Source organism: Manihot esculenta, chromosome 9 (assembly GCF_001659605.2).
Source record: "Manihot esculenta cultivar AM560-2 chromosome 9, M.esculenta_v8, whole genome shotgun sequence".
NCBI lineage: Eukaryota > Viridiplantae > Streptophyta > Magnoliopsida > Malpighiales > Euphorbiaceae > Manihot > Manihot esculenta.
In genome coordinates, this window is record NC_035169.2 from 14,671,226 (window position 1) to 14,688,724 (window position 17,499).

At 38.4% G+C, this 17,499-nt stretch overlaps 1 protein-coding gene across 2 annotated transcripts; it reads right to left on the reverse strand.

The window, feature by feature from the left end:
• Window positions 1–15,849: 15,849 nt before the first annotated feature.
• On the reverse strand, window positions 15,850–16,793 carry LOC110622225 (36.4 kDa proline-rich protein). 2 transcript variants are annotated; one of them, XM_021766663.2, is made up of 2 exons: window positions 16,114–16,793; window positions 15,850–16,030 (listed from the first exon to the last, which is right to left on the reverse strand). In XM_021766663.2, exon 1 carries the CDS (start codon window positions 16,772–16,774, stop codon window positions 16,136–16,138), a length of 639 nt encoding a protein of 212 aa, XP_021622355.1. In that variant the 5' UTR covers window positions 16,775–16,793; the 3' UTR covers window positions 15,850–16,030; window positions 16,114–16,135. The 2 variants fall into 2 exon arrangements, with proteins under 2 accessions (XP_021622355.1, XP_021622354.1); XM_021766662.2 differs by having other exon boundaries at window positions 15,850–16,033.
• Between the last annotated feature and the right edge of the window lie 706 nt (window positions 16,794–17,499).

A 17,499-nucleotide genomic window follows, 5' to 3' on the forward strand; every position in this document is an offset into this window, starting at 1 on the left:
GTTATGTGTTTTAAACAAGCATTTGGTTGTTTTATGGGTAGAGATGCATGTTTAGGATTGTTGATGAGTTTATGGGTTTTGATGTTTTGATGAACAATGTATGTTGATTTTTGTGTGTTTGAAGTGTTGTAGTTGGGGTATATGCTAGTTTGAGACCCCTAGGTGTGATGTATGATGTGTATGCATGTTTTAGAACAAGTTTATGCATGATTTGAGAGTTGGGAAGCAAATGTGCATTTAGGAGCCAAGTTTCTGCCCTTTGGCAGAAACCAGGTTCGGCAACCGAAGGCACTTTCGGCCTCCGAACATGGCTGGGAGGCAGGCCTTTCGGCTGCCGAAGTTGCCCCCGAAAAGAGACTTTCGTCTCTGTCTGGGACTTTCGGCTGCCGAAGGTGCCGCCGAACATGCATGAGTTTCGCCTCTGTCTGGGAGTTTCGGCCGCCGAACCTGCCGCCGAACCTGCCGCCGAACCTGCCTGACTTTCGGCTCTGGAGGGACTTTCGGCCGCCGAACCTGCCGCCGAAGGTGCCCTGTCCAGCTATTTCTTGCATGTTTTTATGTAATTGTTTTATGATGTTTTAGGGGATTTTTGGGGAGTATATTAGAGTTATATTTATGTATGTTTGGTCCCTCATTGGAGTCCACCTGTGTAGGTTCGGACCCGAGGATTCGAGGACCCCAGCAGTGAGCCAGCTGCTATAGAGTTTGTCAGAGCTAGCCAGAGGTGAGTGGAATAAACTTTAAGATTTACAATAAATGAAATATGAATTTTGAGCATGAACCATGCATCATGAATGCCATGAGATATAGTAGGTTGTTTGCATTAGTATTCACGAATATGTTGCATTGCATTTATGATGTTGATGTGGATTGGTCATTGGATGATCCTTTAGTCCTCATATGATATGATGATGTTATGGCATGATACGGTATGGAAGTCCAGGTTGTACCCATTCTACGTCCCTGACACGATGTAAGAGGAAGTCCAGGTTGTACCCATTCTACGTCCCTGGCACAGTTGGACTGTATGATATGTTATGTTAAGAGAAAGACCGGTTGTACCCATTCTACGTCCCGGCACAGTTGGACTATGTAGAGGACTATAGGTGACAATACCATCCGAGATGTGATTAGTTGTGATGTGTTGCATTACATAATGGCATGAAATTTTAATATATGATTTCACTATTCTGCTCACTGGGCTTTGTAGCTCACCCCTCTCCCCTAACCCCAGATGTGCAGGTACAGGGTAGACCAGGAGGTTAGCCAGAGTTTTGAAGTATGTCTATGTAATAGTTAGATTGTGGACATGACAAATTGTACTATGATGTAATGTAAGAGATTTCAGTATGTTATGTAATGAGGTACCTTGAGGTTATAGATGTGCTTGACCCTATGAGTATTGTTATCCCTTTTGATACATGATCTATAGAAATGTTTTATAATGTTCATGAAAGCCAACTCATCTCATGTTGTATCGCCCGTTGGGGCATTGATGAGATCCCACAGAGGGATCATGATTATGTTTATGGTTATGTAATGTATGTTCAGGTTGAGTTGGATGAATGAAAGGAAAGTTTAAATTTTTATGCATGTTGTTGATCATGTATGGGATTATACAGGTTTACAGGTTATGTCAGGCTTGCTACGGGTCTCGGCGTCCTTAAGTCGACCCGGATCCCAGCGCCGGTAGCGGTCCGATTTTCGGGTCGTTACAGAATGGTATCAGAGCCCTAGGTTCATAGGATCGGACCTAGAGTGTCGGGCTCATAGATGTTCTAGTAGGTCAAGCACAATAGGAAGATCATGTCCACTAGGATAGGATGTTGAGTCCTGTCTTGTATGATGATGTGAAATGCCATGATTATATACATGTGCATTGATGCTATGATATGAATGTGATGTATATGTGATGAGGGTTCATGTGTGCCCACATGAACCATATGATGCTAATGTTTGTATGATGTGTACCGTTTTTCAGAAAACAGGATGAGAGGAACTCGTCGATCTGCACGATTGACTGGAGTGCCACCTGAGGATGAGGGCACGAGCGCCCGTCCTCCTACATTGCCTAGGGCAATGTCTTGTAGAGCCAACAGAGAAAGAGTGTCAAGGGACCCTAGGATGTTTTGATGCTAGCAGAAGGGGGACAGATAGAGGAGGAAGTTCTTCAGGTGTGAGGGAGATTACAGAAGAGGATCAGAGGAGGGATGGGAACCTGGATGTGAGCATGGAGGAAGAAGGGACAGGGGAGTCTCAGGGAGGCGTTCAGGCCTCGGGGTATGGTTTTCCACCCCATTATCCACCCTTCCCACAGGGTTCAGGATATCCGATGGGAGGTACATCGGATTACTCCAGCTTTAACCCCTACCCTACCTACATGCCTTATCCACCTTTCTATCCACCTTACACACAGTACCCAGCTTATCCACCCTCACCCTTCTATCCAAACCCGGCAAACCCCACCTCGGGGAATGCTGCACCTCCACCTCCACCACCTACAGAACCAGCAGCCCCAGTTACTCAACCTCCTAGACCTAGCTTAGTCGATGGGAGCAAAGTGAAAATGACAGATTACCTTAAGCTGGATGCTCCCAAATACAAGCCAGGGGATGACCCCTTTGAGTATCTGAGAGTAGTGAAGACAATAACTGATGAGCTAGGGGCAAGTGATAGCAGGGCCATTCAGATGGCAGGGTTCACTTTAAAGTGCAAGAAGGCACGGGAATGGTTCAAGTGTTATGTGGACCCGAGACTAGACGGTATGACATGGGAGGAATTTGCGAATGAGTTCGCTGGATGGGCTTTTCCAGACAGTTCCAGAGAACTGAAGATGATTGAGTTTGAGCAACTAAAGCAGTCAGAGCACATGGGTGTAGAGGAGTTCACGGATAAATTTTTGGAGCTATTGCCTTTTTCAGGGCAAGCTCTAGATACAAATACGAAGAAAGCCAAGAGATATGTTATGAAGCTGCATTCTAGGTACTCCTCGTTGATTCAGTCAGCTGAGAGAGAAAGTTTCCACACTGTGGTGGATATGGCTCGAAGAATGGAGGCAAGTGCTATAGTTGAAGGGTCAGTGAAGCAGTCAGTGACCCAGTCTTCAGGGGTTAAGACCCCAGGCAGAGGAGGACCAGGTTTCTCTTCTCAGAGCTCAGGTAAGAAGAGGAGGGATAACACCACCAGGAAGCCGAAGAAGAATAATTTTTGGAACAAGTTGAAATCCGGTCTGGGATTTGGCGGTGGCTCGAGCTCAGGCTCAGATGGTACAGAATGCCAAAGATGTGGAAGACCGCACGGGGGAGTGTGTCGAGCTGGGACTAATTCATGTTTCAGATGTGGACAGGAGGGACACATGGCTCGGGATTGTCCTAGAGCACCTTTTATGGGCCAGCCCCAGCAGACAGCTTCTGGTAGTGTGGCACAGCCAGCAGTACCAGCCACAACTCAGGGCAATGGCAGAGGTAGAGGGAGAGGGGCAGTCTCTTCTTCTGGTTCCCGAGGTGAAGGTCCATCAGCTCCAGCCAGGATCTTCACCATGACTCAGCAGGAGGCTAACACATCCAACACCGTGGTGTCAGGTAATCTCGTCATTGGGTGTTCTGATGTGTATGCATTAATGGACCCGGGTGCATCTCATTCATTTATTGCTCCGAGAGCCGTTGAGAGGTTGGGTCTGATAGTCTCTGGGTTAGAGTGTCCCCTATGGGTCAGTGGACCCAAGTGTGACCCGTCAGTGGCAGTGTCAGTCTGCCAATACAGTTCAGTTTTTGTTGAGGGAAGATGCCTCTCCGCCGACCTTGTGGTTCTAGATTTGACAGACTTTGACGTCATTCTAGGGATGGATTGGCTATCTACCCATGGTGCTACCTTGGACTGCAGGGACAAGGTAGTCAGGTTCAGAGATCAGAACGGGTCAGAGGTCGTCTTCAGAGGAGACATGAGGGGCACACCTAGAGGTCTGATATCAGCTCTTCAGGCTCGTAGGTTGCTTAGGAAGGGATGTCAGGGGTACTTAGCTCATGTGAGAGAGCTAGACAGTCAGGTCAGGGAGCCGGCCTCGGTGCCAGTTGTCAGAGAGTTTCAGGATGTCTTTCCAGATGAGCTTCCAGGTTTACCACCTGCTAGGGAGATAGAGTTCGAGATAGAGTTGATGCCTGGAACAAGACCGATCTCTATCCCTCCCTACAGGATGGCCCCAGCAGAGTTAAAGGAGTTGAAAGAGCAGTTGCAAGAGCTGGTAGAAAAGGGTTTCATCCGACAGAGTACCTCACCTTGGGGTGCTCCGGTCTTGTTTGTGAGGAAGAAGGATGGATCCCTTAGACTTTGTATCGACTACAGGCAGTTGAACAAAGTCACTACCAAGAACAGGTACCCATTGCCAAGGATCGATGATCTATTCGACTAGCTAGCAGGAGCGAGTTGTTTCTCCAAAATAGATCTAAGATCGGGGTATCATCAGCTAAGGATAAGGGATGAAGACGTGCCGAAGACAGCTTTCAGGACCAGATATGGGCATTTTGAGTTCCTTGTGATGCCGTTCGGGTTAACTAACGCCCTTGCAGCATTCATGGATCTCATGAACAGAGTATTTAGCCAATACCTGGATCACTTCGTTATTGTCTTCATAGATGATATCTTAGTGTATTCCAGGAATGTAGAGGAGCATGCCCATCATCTGCGGTTGGTCTTGCAGACTTTGAGGGAACATGGCTTGTATGCCAAGTTCTCTAAATGTGAGTTCTGGCTGAGGAGCATTTCGTTCTTGGGGCATGTAGTGTCAGAGGATGGGATAGAGGTAGACCCCAAGAAGACAGAAACTGTGGTTAACTGGCCTAGACCCACTTCAGTGACGGAGATCAGAAGTTTCTTGGGTTTGGCAGGTTACTACAGGAGGTTCGTTCAGGACTTCTCTAAGATAGCAGCTCCTCTGACCAGACTAACCAGGAAGAATCAGAAATTTCTGTGGACCGACCAGTGCGAAGAGAATTTTGAAGAGCTTAAGAAGAGGTTGACTTCAGCACCAGTTTTAGCTCTGCCATCTAGTGATGAGGACTTTACGGTCTTTTGTGATGCATCCCGTGTGGGACTGGGCTGTGTACTAATGCAGAATGAGAGGGTGATTGCTTATGCTTCTAGGCAGCTGAAGAAGCATGAGTTGAATTACCCCACGCATGACCTTGAGATGGCAGCAGTAATCTTTGCACTCAAGATGTGGAGGCACTACCTCTATGGGATAAAATGTGAGATCTTCACAGATCATAAAAGCCTGCAGTACATCTTGAGTCAAAGAGATTTGAACTTGAGACAGAGGAGATGGGTGGAGCTGCTGAGTGACTATGGTTACAAGATTCAGTACCATCCGGGTAAGGCAAATGTCGTGGCAGACGCCCTAAGCCGGAAGTCACTAGACAGTTTATCCCACATATCGGCAGAGAGGAGGCCAGTGGTGAAGGAGTTCTACAAGCTTATTGAGGAAGGTCTACAGATGGAGTTATCTGGTACAGGTGCCTTGGTGGCCCAGATGAGAGTGGCACCCGTGTTTCTGGAGCAGGTGGCTCAGAAACAGCATGAGGACCCGGAGTTAGTGAAGATTGCCAGGACTGTTCAGTCAGGCAATGATAGTGAGTTCAGATTCGACAGTAAGGGTATCCTCCGCTATGGGAGTCGACTATGTGTACCAGATGACATAGGGCTAAAGGGAGACATTATGAGAGAGGCTCATAATGCAAGATACAGCATTCACCCCGGAGCCACCAAGATGTATCAAGATCTAAAGAAGGTTTATTGGTGGCCAGCTATGAAGAAAGAAGTGGCACAGTTCGTGTCAGCCTGCGAAGTGTGTCAGAGGGTGAAGCTGGAACATCAGAAGCCGGCTGGAATGCTTAACCCGCTACCTATTCCAGAATGAAAATGGGAAAATATAGCTATGGACTTCGTAGTGGGGTTACCGGCGGCGTCCAACAGAGTGGACTCCATATGGGTGATTGTGGACAGACTCACCAAATCTGCTCACTTCATTCCTGTCAGGAGTGGCTACTCTGTGGACAAGTTGGCGCAGGTGTATGTCGATGAGATCGTCAGGCTGCATGGGGTTCCTGTTTCGATAGTGTCAGATAGAGGGCCCCAGTTCACCTCCAGATTTTGGCAGAGTCTGCAGAATGCCATGGGTACTAGGTTGGATTTCAGTACTGCCTTCCACCCCCAGACTGATGGACAGTCAGAAAGGACCATCCGGACTATCGAGGATATGCTCAGAATGTGTGTGCTGGACTTTGGCGGTTCTTAGAGGCAGCATCTACCTTTAGTGGAGTTTGCCTACAATAACAGCCATCATGCTAGCATCGGGATGGCTCCATATGAAGCTTTGTACGGAAGGAAGTGCAGATCACCTGTTTGCTGGGAGGAAGTTAGAGAAAAGGCCTTGGCAGGGCCTGAGCTAGTAGAGATCACCAGCAGGGTGGTACCCATAATCAGAGAGAGAATCAAGACTGCTGCCAGCAGACAGAAGAGCTATGCAGACATCCGCAGAAGGCAGTTAGAGTTTCAGGAGGGGGATCTGGTATTGCTCAAGGTGTCTCCTATGAAAGGAGTGGTTCGCTTCGGGAAGAAAGGTAAACTAGCCCCACGATACATCGGACCCTTTGAAATCTTGCAAAAGATTGGGAATGTGTCGTACAAGCTGGATTTACCTGCTTCAATGGAAAGAATCCATCTGGTTTTCCATGTTTCAATGTTGAGGAAGTTTGTGTCAGATCCGAGCAAGGTTCTTAGTGAGCCTGATGTGGAGGTCCAAGAGGATCTCACCTATGTTGAACAGCCAGTACGGATCATAGACACCCAGATCAGAAAGTTAAGAAACAAGGAAATCCCGATGGTGAAAGTCCTATGGAACCACCACAACTTGGAAGAATGCACTTGGGAGACACGGGAGTCTATGCTCCAGCAGTACCCTCATATCTTTTAAGGTTAGATCTCTTTGTGTTTATGTGCTATGTATGTTATGTTTTATGCCATGCTATGTGTGCTAGTTGAGGTACATTCGGGGACGAATGTTCTTAAGGGGGGGAGAATGTAATACCCGGCTAGACTCCGGTATCGGAATTCCTACCGTCCGGTGGAATCTCGGATGTCGGAAGCCTCTAGTAGGGTAGAAACATGTTTTCATAAAATGTTTTAAAGTATTTCATGGTTTTAAGTATGAAAATTTAATGAGTTTTTGCATGAAAAGTCTTTGGAGGAAAACCCAGGTTCGGCCGCCGAAGGTCAAGTTCGGCCGCCGAAGGTCAAGTTCGGCCGCCGAACATGCATGCGTTTTGGAGGCACGTTAGGCCCCCGAAAGCATGAGTGAGGGAAGCCCAGGTTCGGCAGCCGAAAGTCAAGTTCGGCCGCCGAACATGGCATGCATGCGGAGGCACTTTCGGCCCCCGAACGTGGCCTGGCCAGCCACCTTTAAAAGGGTCCCTTAGGTCCGCACAGGCGAGCTTTTTCTCCCCCGTCGTCGGCCAAGGTGAGTCTCCGCCACCCCTCCCTCGATCTTGAGCGTTTTCCTTAGATCTTCCATGATTTTCACGGGTTTTAACTTCTGTTTTGAAGATCCGTGGGTAAAGAGCAAGTTTTGGGTACTTGGAGGTTCAAAGAGCTCAATCTCTCCATCTCCAAGCTAGGATTGCCTTTCCTCTCGTTTCTTCAAGAGGTAAGCTCGGATCCACCCTTGTTATGTGTTTTAAACAAGCATTTGGTTGTTTTATGGGTAGAGATGCATGTTTAGGATTGTTGATGAGTTTATGGGTTTTGATGTTTTGATGAACAATGTATGTTGATTTTTGTGTGTTTGAAGTGTTGTAGTTGGGGTATATGCTAGTTTGAGACCCCTAGGTGTGATGTATGATGTGTATGCATGTTTTAGAACAAGTTTATGCATGATTTGAGAGTTGGGAAGCAAATGTGCATTTAGGAGCCAAGTTTCTGCCCTTTGGCAGAAACCAGGTTCGGCAGCCGAAGGCACTTTCGGCCTCCGAACATGGCTGGGAGGCAGGCCTTTCGGCTGCCGAAGTTGCCCCCGAAAAGAGACTTTCGTCTCTGTCTGGGACTTTCGGCCGCCGAAGGTGCCGCCGAACATGCATGAGTTTCGCCTCTGTCTGGGAGTTTCGGCCGCCGAACCTGCCGCCGAACCTGCCGCCGAACCTGCCTGACTTTCGGCTCTGGAGGGACTTTCGGCCGCCGAACCTGCCGCCGAAGGTGCCCTGTCCAGCTATTTCTTGCATGTTTTTATGTAATTGTTTTATGATGTTTTAGGGGGTTTTTGGGGAGTATATTAGAGTTATATTTATGTATGTTTGGTCCCTCATTGGAGTCCACCTGTGTAGGTTCGGACCCGAGGATCCGAGGACCCCAGCAGTGAGCCAGCTGCTATAGAGTTTGTCAGAGCTAGCCAGAGGTGAGTGGAATAAACTTTAAGATTTACAATAAATGAAATATGAATTTTGAGCATGAACCATGCATCATGAATGCCATGAGATATAGTAGGTTGTTTGCATTAGTATTCACGAATATGTTGCATTGCATTTATGATGTTGATGTGGATTGGTCATTGGATGATCCTTTAGTCCTCATATGATATGATGATGTTATGGCATGATACGGTATGGAAGTCCAGGTTGTACCCATTCTACGTCCCTGGCACGATGTAAGAGGAAGTCCAGGTTGTACCCATTTTACGTCCCTGGCACAGTTGGACTGTATGATATGTTATGTTAAGAGAAAGACCGGTTGTACCCATTCTACGTCCCGGCACAGTTGGACTATGTAGAGGACTATAGGTGACAATACCATCCGAGATGTGATTAGTTGTGATGTGTTGCATTACATAATGGCATGAAATTTTAATATATGATTTCACTATTCTGCTCACTGGGCTTTGTAGCTCACCCCTCTCCCCTAACCCCAGATGTGCAGGTACAGGGTAGACCAGGAGGTTAGCCAGAGTTTTGAAGTATGTCTATGTAATAGTTAGATTGTGGACATGACAAATTGTACTATGATGTAATGTAAGAGATTTCAGTATGTTATGTAATGAGGTACCTTGAGGTTATAGATGTGCTTGACCCTATGAGTATTGTTATCCCTTTTGATACATGATCTATAGAAATGTTTTATAATGTTCATGAAAGCCAACTCATTTCATGTTGTATCGCCCGTTGGGGCATTGATGAGATCCCACAGAGGGATCATGATTATGTTTATGGTTATGTAATGTATGTTCAGGTTGAGTTGGATGAATGAAAGGAAAGTTTAAATTTTTATGCATGTTGTTGATCATGTATGGGATTATACAGGTTTACAGGTTATGTCAGGCTTGCTACGGGTCCCGGCGGCCTTAAGTCGACCCGGATCCTAGCGCCGGTAGCGGTCCGATTTTCGGGTCGTTACAATCAGGATCTGAAGAAGGTATATTGGTGGCCAGCCATGAAGAAAGAAGTGGCGCAGTTCGTGACAGCCTGTGAGGTTTGTCAAAGGGTGAAATTAAGAACATCAGAAGCCGGCTGGAATGCTTAACCCACTGCCGATTCCAAAATGGAAATGGGAGAACATAGCTATGGATTTTGTAGTGGGCTTACCGGCAGCGTCCAACAGGATAGACTCCATATGGGTGATTGTGGACAGACTCACGAAATCTGCTCATTTCATTCCAGTTAGGAGTAACTATTCTGTGGATAAGTTGGCACAGGTATATCTGGATGAGATAGTGAGATTACATGGAGTTCCAGTATCTACAGTCTCAGACAGAGGACCTCAGTTCACCTCCAGATTTTGGCGAAGTCTGTAGAGTGCAATGGGCACAAGGTTGGATTTTAGCACTGCTTTCCATCCGCAGACTGATGGACAGTCAGAGAGGACCATCCAGACCATTGAGGATATGCTCAGAATGTGTGTATTAGACTTTGGCAGTTCTTGGAGGCAGCATCTACCTCTGGTGGAGTTTGCACTCTGCTGGCGCCATCCTGTAGGGAGGAATAGAGATAGGTCTGGTATTAGACAGCAATTCAATTTCAAACTCTATCTCCCTACCAGGCGGTAGTCTTGGAAGCTCGTCTGGGGTCGTTACACAAATTTAGTAACGGACTTTCCGTTATAAATTCGTTACTAAATTAATAACAGATTACAAAATCTGTTACTAATGCATTAGCAACGAGGTTTGCTATAACAAAAAATTTCTGTTACAAAATATTTTTAGTAATGAAGTTTTAATAATTAGTAATAGAAATTTTTGTTACTAATCCGATATTTTCTTGTAGTGGCAAGATTGTACTTTTTAGTCAGAAAAAACTCTAAAACAGTCTTTTTTGGTTAATTTTCTCATTTTCAACTTAAAATCTGTCCAAAATCAAAATTCAAGTAAAAACCAATTGTTTACATCAAAATCATAGCAAAATCATGAAATTTAATATAGAAAAAGTGGTAAGTTTTGCAACTCATCATTATCCTAAGTCATTAAAACTACTAATCTCATCAACAACATTCACATAACTCTCAAGTTTCTTTCTTTTTTATTTTTCAACTTAGAACAATCTTTCTTGTAGTAACCTTACTTTCCGCACTCAAAATAATATGCCTTTATCATTATTGATTTCAATCTAGCTCTAGATTTCTTCCTACTAGAAGAATTCTCTCTTGATTATGCTCTTTCCCTGCTCACCAAATTCTTTCCCACAATCATGTCTCTATTATTAGAAAAATTCTTTTTTAACTCTTTTGATTTTAGTGAATTGCTAACATCATCTAATGAAATACTGTCTTTCCAATATAATAGAGTATTAATAAAAGTTTTACATGAAAGGGAAAAAATATAATACAATCAACACTTGATCTTCGATATTAATCTCATTATCAATATTTTTCAATTTTATAATGATAGAATTAATTCATCTTGATACTCTTAATAGGCTTACCTTTGCTTATCTTGAGATTCTATAGCCTTTTATTTAGGTTATGGTGATTTGTAAATAACTTTACGGAATACACTCTTCCAGTTTCTTCCATGCAATAGATGCTGATTTTCAACCAACAATCTCTCGCAAAACGTTGTCTATAACACTCATAAACTCACACTCAAAGCCCTCTGCTTCATATATGCATTAATATTAACCAATCCAACCCAATGATTAAACAATTGGTTGGACATTTGGTTTCATGAATATCTATTGTGTTATAAACATATAAATCGGTTGTTGACAATTTTTTCATATATATTTCTTAATTTATTTTTTTATTAAAATTACATAATAAAATCAACTAAAATTATATTAAAAAAATCATTTATAAAATATTATGTTTAAAATATTAAAAATAATAATAAAATTAAAATATCTTTATTTAAAGAAGCTCAGAAAATGGTACAAATGATAGGCTATACAATGAGAATTAATCTTCTAGGAAGATAAATATCTCAAAATAGACAAATGGAAAGATCTAAACTCTATACTCGTATGCTTTTTATATCTTTAGGGGATAAAAAAGATTAACCAAACTATTCTTGATTAATATTAAAATATTAAATTACTTACTTCTATTTTTAAATAATAGAAACATTATAAATTCAACAATTTTAAATTTTGCAAATATAACTTCAATGCTTGTAAATATAACTCTAAAAACTCTAATAAAAAATATAGTAAACAAGTATTTCCAATTGTAAAAAAAAATAATTATTATTAAAGCTTACAGTTCCGTGATCTACCAAAACAAAAAGAATACAAGAAAACACAAAAAACAAAAATCATGTTGGTCAACTTATAGAATTCTAGGTATTTATTTGTAAATAAATAAAATATTTAAGAATAATTTATAAAGATATAGAGACTTATTTATAAAAAAATATATTATTTAGGATCAATTTATAAAAGTATAGATATTTATTCATAAATAGTAAACTATTTATGATTAAATTTATAATAATATCAACATAAATTGAAAAATATATAAAAATTAAGGGATTAAATTGTAAATTTAATTAAATTTGATCGATTTTATTATTTTTAATGAAAATATATTCTAGAGCGTATTTTGGTCATTTTAATAGATTTAAAAGCAAGTTAATTTTAATTTTGACAGTAAAAAAAAAATTTATAATTTTTTTCAAATATTAAGAATTTTATAGTAAAATTTTAAAAATATAAAAACTAAACCTTACATTTTAAAGTAAAGAGACTAAACTGTAATTTTACTTAAAGAAAGTATCAACAAAGTTAAATAAAAAATTGAATAAAAATAAAAATAATTGAATTATGATAAAATACGTTGCAGAAATTAAAAAAAAAATATTATATTAAAATCAACTAGCAACTAAAAAAATAGAGTTAGAAATAAAAAGTAAATTGAATGTAAAATGATTACCATATAAATCAACTACAACTTAAAGTAATTGAATTAATTACCCAAATCAATCCAACTTTATAATTTAAATATTTTATTAGTTTGAATTGAATGGATGGAATGGAATTTAATAGATTATTCAATGTATAAACACCCTGATTTTCTTCAATATCTAAAAGACGCCATTTTTGTTGAAAAGTAAGAAAAAGTTTGGTTTACTTGCAGGTTTGGTTTCAATTCTTTTTTTTTTCCTTTTTCATTTTTATTATTTATTTTATCTTTTTAATCTCTTCAATTTAATAAATAAATTAAATTATAAAACATTAAATTTATCTATTTTTAATTTATATATTTTTTTTAAAATGAGAATTAAAAATTAAAAAAATAAAATTTGAAATCTTATTCGACTAAGTCTCTGCGTGTTTTTAATTTATATTTTTAATATGTCATTAAATTTTACTGGTAATAAAATCGTTAATAATTGTATCAGTAGTTAAATTATAAATATTTTAATTGATTGTTTTTAAAATAGAATAAATTAATAATTAAAATATTTAAAAAAAAAAACTTAATAATAATGGTAGGTATGTTTGAATTAGTTTTGTATTTGCTGTTTTTTACCATTTGCCTAGTTTTAGTTTGGATCTAAATCGTGCAAATCTACCTTTTAGACTTTTTTTTCTTCCTATTTTACTATTGTGATTACCATTTTTTTATAAGAAGAAGACGGGCATGTTATTCAATGTGATTAAAGATAAAAATAAATAAAATCATTTGTGAGTTATTCAAAATTTATCTTAATAAAAATTTGATTAGATTTAATTTAATTTTTAAATGAATTAAATTTAATTTTAATTTTAAATTCGTTTAGTAAACGAACTAAATTTAAACTTTATATTTGACTCGTTAAAATTTTTGTGAGTTCGGTTCGTTTTTAAATTTATGAGTAGACTCGCAGAAAAACTCGTAATAATCTCATTAAATAGGCTAAAATTAATACTATAAAATAACTAAACACTAATTCTATATAAATTTTTCTGAATTAAAACTAAATTTTCTAAATTTATAATTTAATTATATTATTAGAATTTATAGATATTTAAACCATAAAAATTTAAAAACTCCTTTATAGACTTGCAAGGTAACTTATATATATATATATATATATTTATTTATTTATTTAAAATGATTTAATTTTAAATTAAAACTTATTATATTTAGTAAAAAAATTAAACCATTCATAAATTATTAAAAATTAATTTCAATATATAAAAACTCAATTTTTTTTAATTTTTTTATTAAATAAATAAAATTTATTAATATTTAATTCAAATTTGAAATGAATAAAAAATTTTGGCATAGACTCAAAAAAAATCTTACTAAACCAAATTTAAATTTTTAAAATTCGACTAGGGTCGACACTTAATATTTAGACAGTGTTTGGAGTCGGAGCAAATGGATAGGTCTATGGCCTCAATAGAATCACTATTGTCAGTCACAGAGAGTATTAATCTAGGCCCATGGTTGAGAGACTTGCATTAATGCCCAGGCTGTACGAGGTCAGGTGGTTGATCTTGTAGCACCTGTTTACTAAACATTTCCATCTCACAGTCCGACTCTTTCACTGGATGCGTTCGAGAAAGGAGTGAGCTATTTGTGTCATCCAAGACTGCCTCATAGTGACACAAATTCAACGATTCAGTTTAATTCTTGGCACGGGATATCAGATATTGCCGGCATGCAGTGGACTGGAGGGCAGAATTTCAAATAGATGCGAGCATACCAACGGATTGGATCAATGAATTCCTAACCATGAATTTCATCTTTGAGGAAGAAATCTGAATTCATTAGTTTCAAAAGATAACAAAGGTTAGTTCCATCCTAATGTAAATTTTTTTTTTTATCAGCTAAAAAATGATCTTGCAAGTTGGTGATTGAAAAAAAATATCTGAGATAGTAGCCGCCGCCGATCTAGAAACCCGATCTTTATTTTGGATGGATGCCCCATTTGGCAATGAGTAGCGATCTGCCGCTAAGACACTCTGCAAGTTATTGGCACCTAATGATGCTGAAACTGCCTACCTATGAAACAGGCAATGAGATTTGGTGTCCAAGGGCTGCCCTGCGTCTCCTAGAAGCTCTAGAATACTGCACAAGTTGAGTTCCTTGGCATTGTATCTCTGCTTATCCAAGCTTGGAACCTACAATAGTTCTTCTAGAGATTGTTGTACTGTCAATTGTAAAAGGGAGCAGATGATATTGTCTGTCAAGCTATTTTGTTTTGACGCCTTCTAAACTCTCTCACGACGCAGAAATGGCTTCGAGCGAAACTAGAATGGCACGTGTTGTTGGAAGATTTTAATAGCTAGTTATATTTGAGATTAGGCTAATCGGTTAGAATTTAAAGAAATAAAAATAAAAAGGACAATTTTTCTTTTTGGGCCTAAAATACGACAGGATGTTTAGTTGTCACGTTAATGAAATTAGGTGTCGGAATTCTAAAAATCTTCTTCAATTCTATTTTCGAAATAATTGGATAAAAAATTTTATAATATTTTTTACTCATGCTAAAAAAATTTGCCACTTTATTCAAGTATTATAATGTTTCAAATTTTGATTTTTTGGGTACCGGACAATTCGAGATCCCACTTCTAGATTTGTGCTTAATTCAAAATTGCAGAGCTAAGCAGACATGGACTGACCGTAGGCGGGCCTTGTGAACACGTTGAATTGGCATGGAATCTGTTTTTAAGACAAATCGCTTTAATAAAATAATATAATGTTATGGAATTTATGGGCTTTGGTGTCTTTTTTGTTTGATTTTGATTTGATTAAATTTAGTGTTTGAAATTTTTAATAGTAATTTAATTTGAAATTAAATTGACTTATTTAAGTATAATGTTTTTTGTATAAAAAAGTACCTACTTGGCACTGGCAGAGCTCCACTATTCCTCTTTTTGAGGCAGAGTTTGATTATCAAGTAAGAGAAAATTTTGATTTAATTTCATTAAACACTTTAATGAACAGTCAAAGTGATACATATACTTCACATATAATTATTTAGTATTATAATATATAATAATATATTTTAATAAATGATTTATTTTTAATTTAATAAAATTATAATTTTAATATTAATTTTTATTTATCATAAAAAAATAAATAAGTTACTATTTTATGCTACAGCAGTAATTCAGTTTCTTTCATATTATATTATATACTTATTTACGTATATTTAACAAAGTTTAATAGTCACTCCTGAATCTATTTGAGTAATTATTCAGTATTCTCAAAATATCACTTGATATAAATAACATAGTACTCCCAATTAATAAAATTAAAATATTTATTATTTTATTATTAATATATATCAATTAAATGAATATTTTTCTCATGCCTTTTTTTTTTAAATTAGACAAAAAATTATAGGATTATTGTTTTAGATATTAGATATTAATTAATTATTTAGAAGAATTTAGCAACAAGTAGTATATATTTGATTAATAAACTTATATATAAGCGTACATGATGTTTAGAACAAACACAAAGTAACAGATTCTGAGATGTGGATCCATTTACTAGTTAGCTAGCAGTGACAAAAGCCTCGCTTCCAAAGTACACTTGTGTAGTGCCACAAAATCCCATCATCATCCTGCTGCTGCCAGATCAGTACTGTTCATAAATCAAAGGAAAACTTCTGCAAATTATTAAAATCAAAGCCAAATACGTAGCAGAAACCTCAAGACCGACGGTGAGTGCCTTAGGCCGGACACTTGAATCCCAGCGGCGGAGTCTTGCCACAATCAACGAGGACCTCAAGTGCAATGGGTATAATAATATTGATATTCAGAAGCTTAGCTTTAATTGTTGTGCAAAGACACAAAGCAGCATCCAAGTCTGCAAGACCCTGAAGCACTGGACAGCAAGCGTCCTTAGCGCTACTGCCAATAACAATATGCACTAGACCACCTAGGATGTCAACACATGCTCCTAGCTTGAGAGTGTCAATGGGGCAAGTCTCTGGCTTTGACGGTGGAGGTGGACATGGAACCGGGGGTGGTGGAGGAGGAGGAGGACATGGTGTTCCAGTTGGTGGTGATGGAGTGACAGGTGGTTTTGGATAGTGGGGTGGTGATGGGGTCACCGGAGGCTTTGGTGGTGGGAAAGTGATCGGTGGTTTAGGCACGTGGGGAGGTTTGGGGACGGCGGGAGGCCGTGGTGGCTTAGGGTGAGGCGGTGGTTTTACAATTGGAGGATGTTTGGGTGGGAGCTTGGGAGGATACTTGGGTGGCTTAGAGGGTGGAGTTGGGTAAGGACAATAGGGGCAAGCAAGAGAAGAAAGCAAAGTGGCCAAGTTGAGAAAGAGGATAAAGACGCTAACCAGAGCATATTTGGCCATTGGAGTGTCTATTTCAATGAGTTTCAAGTGAATGAAAGCTCGTAGCCTTCTTATAGACGGAAAAAAAAAAAAAGAAAAAGCAATAAATTAATTAATCATACTCACTATTTTCTTTTTCTAGTATAATTGAATAAATTGAATTTATTATAGCCTTTCGTCTTAATAAATTTTATATACATATATATATATATGTATATAAAATTTATTCATTTTTTATATCTAACTCTTACATAAAATGCAAATTGGTATCAATTTTCTTTATAATTAATATTTACACTTTATAAAAATATGACTATTTACTTAAATTTTAAGATTTTATTTAATTTTAAAAAGTCACTTCTGAAAAAATAATTTAATTAAATTAAAATAAATAAATTATTTTCCTCCATTAAAGGATGTAAAATTGTTAATTTTCCTATAAATAAAAAAGAAATATTTTTGTATTATTGTATTATGCTCATCACTGAAATAGGTAAATTTTTATTTATATTATATTAAACTAATTTCAAATATTTTATCTCATTTTATCATTGTAATAATTTTAAATTTAATAAAATAGAATTATTTTTCAAATTATATTTCGCAATGTAATTTAAATTAATTTAAAACTAATTATTGAATAAAAATAACTACTTATTATCATCAAATTTAGTGCAATTTGGCATTTGTGATGAGTGAATTTTGAAACTATCAACTCATGATGTCCACATTAAATTCTTATTTTT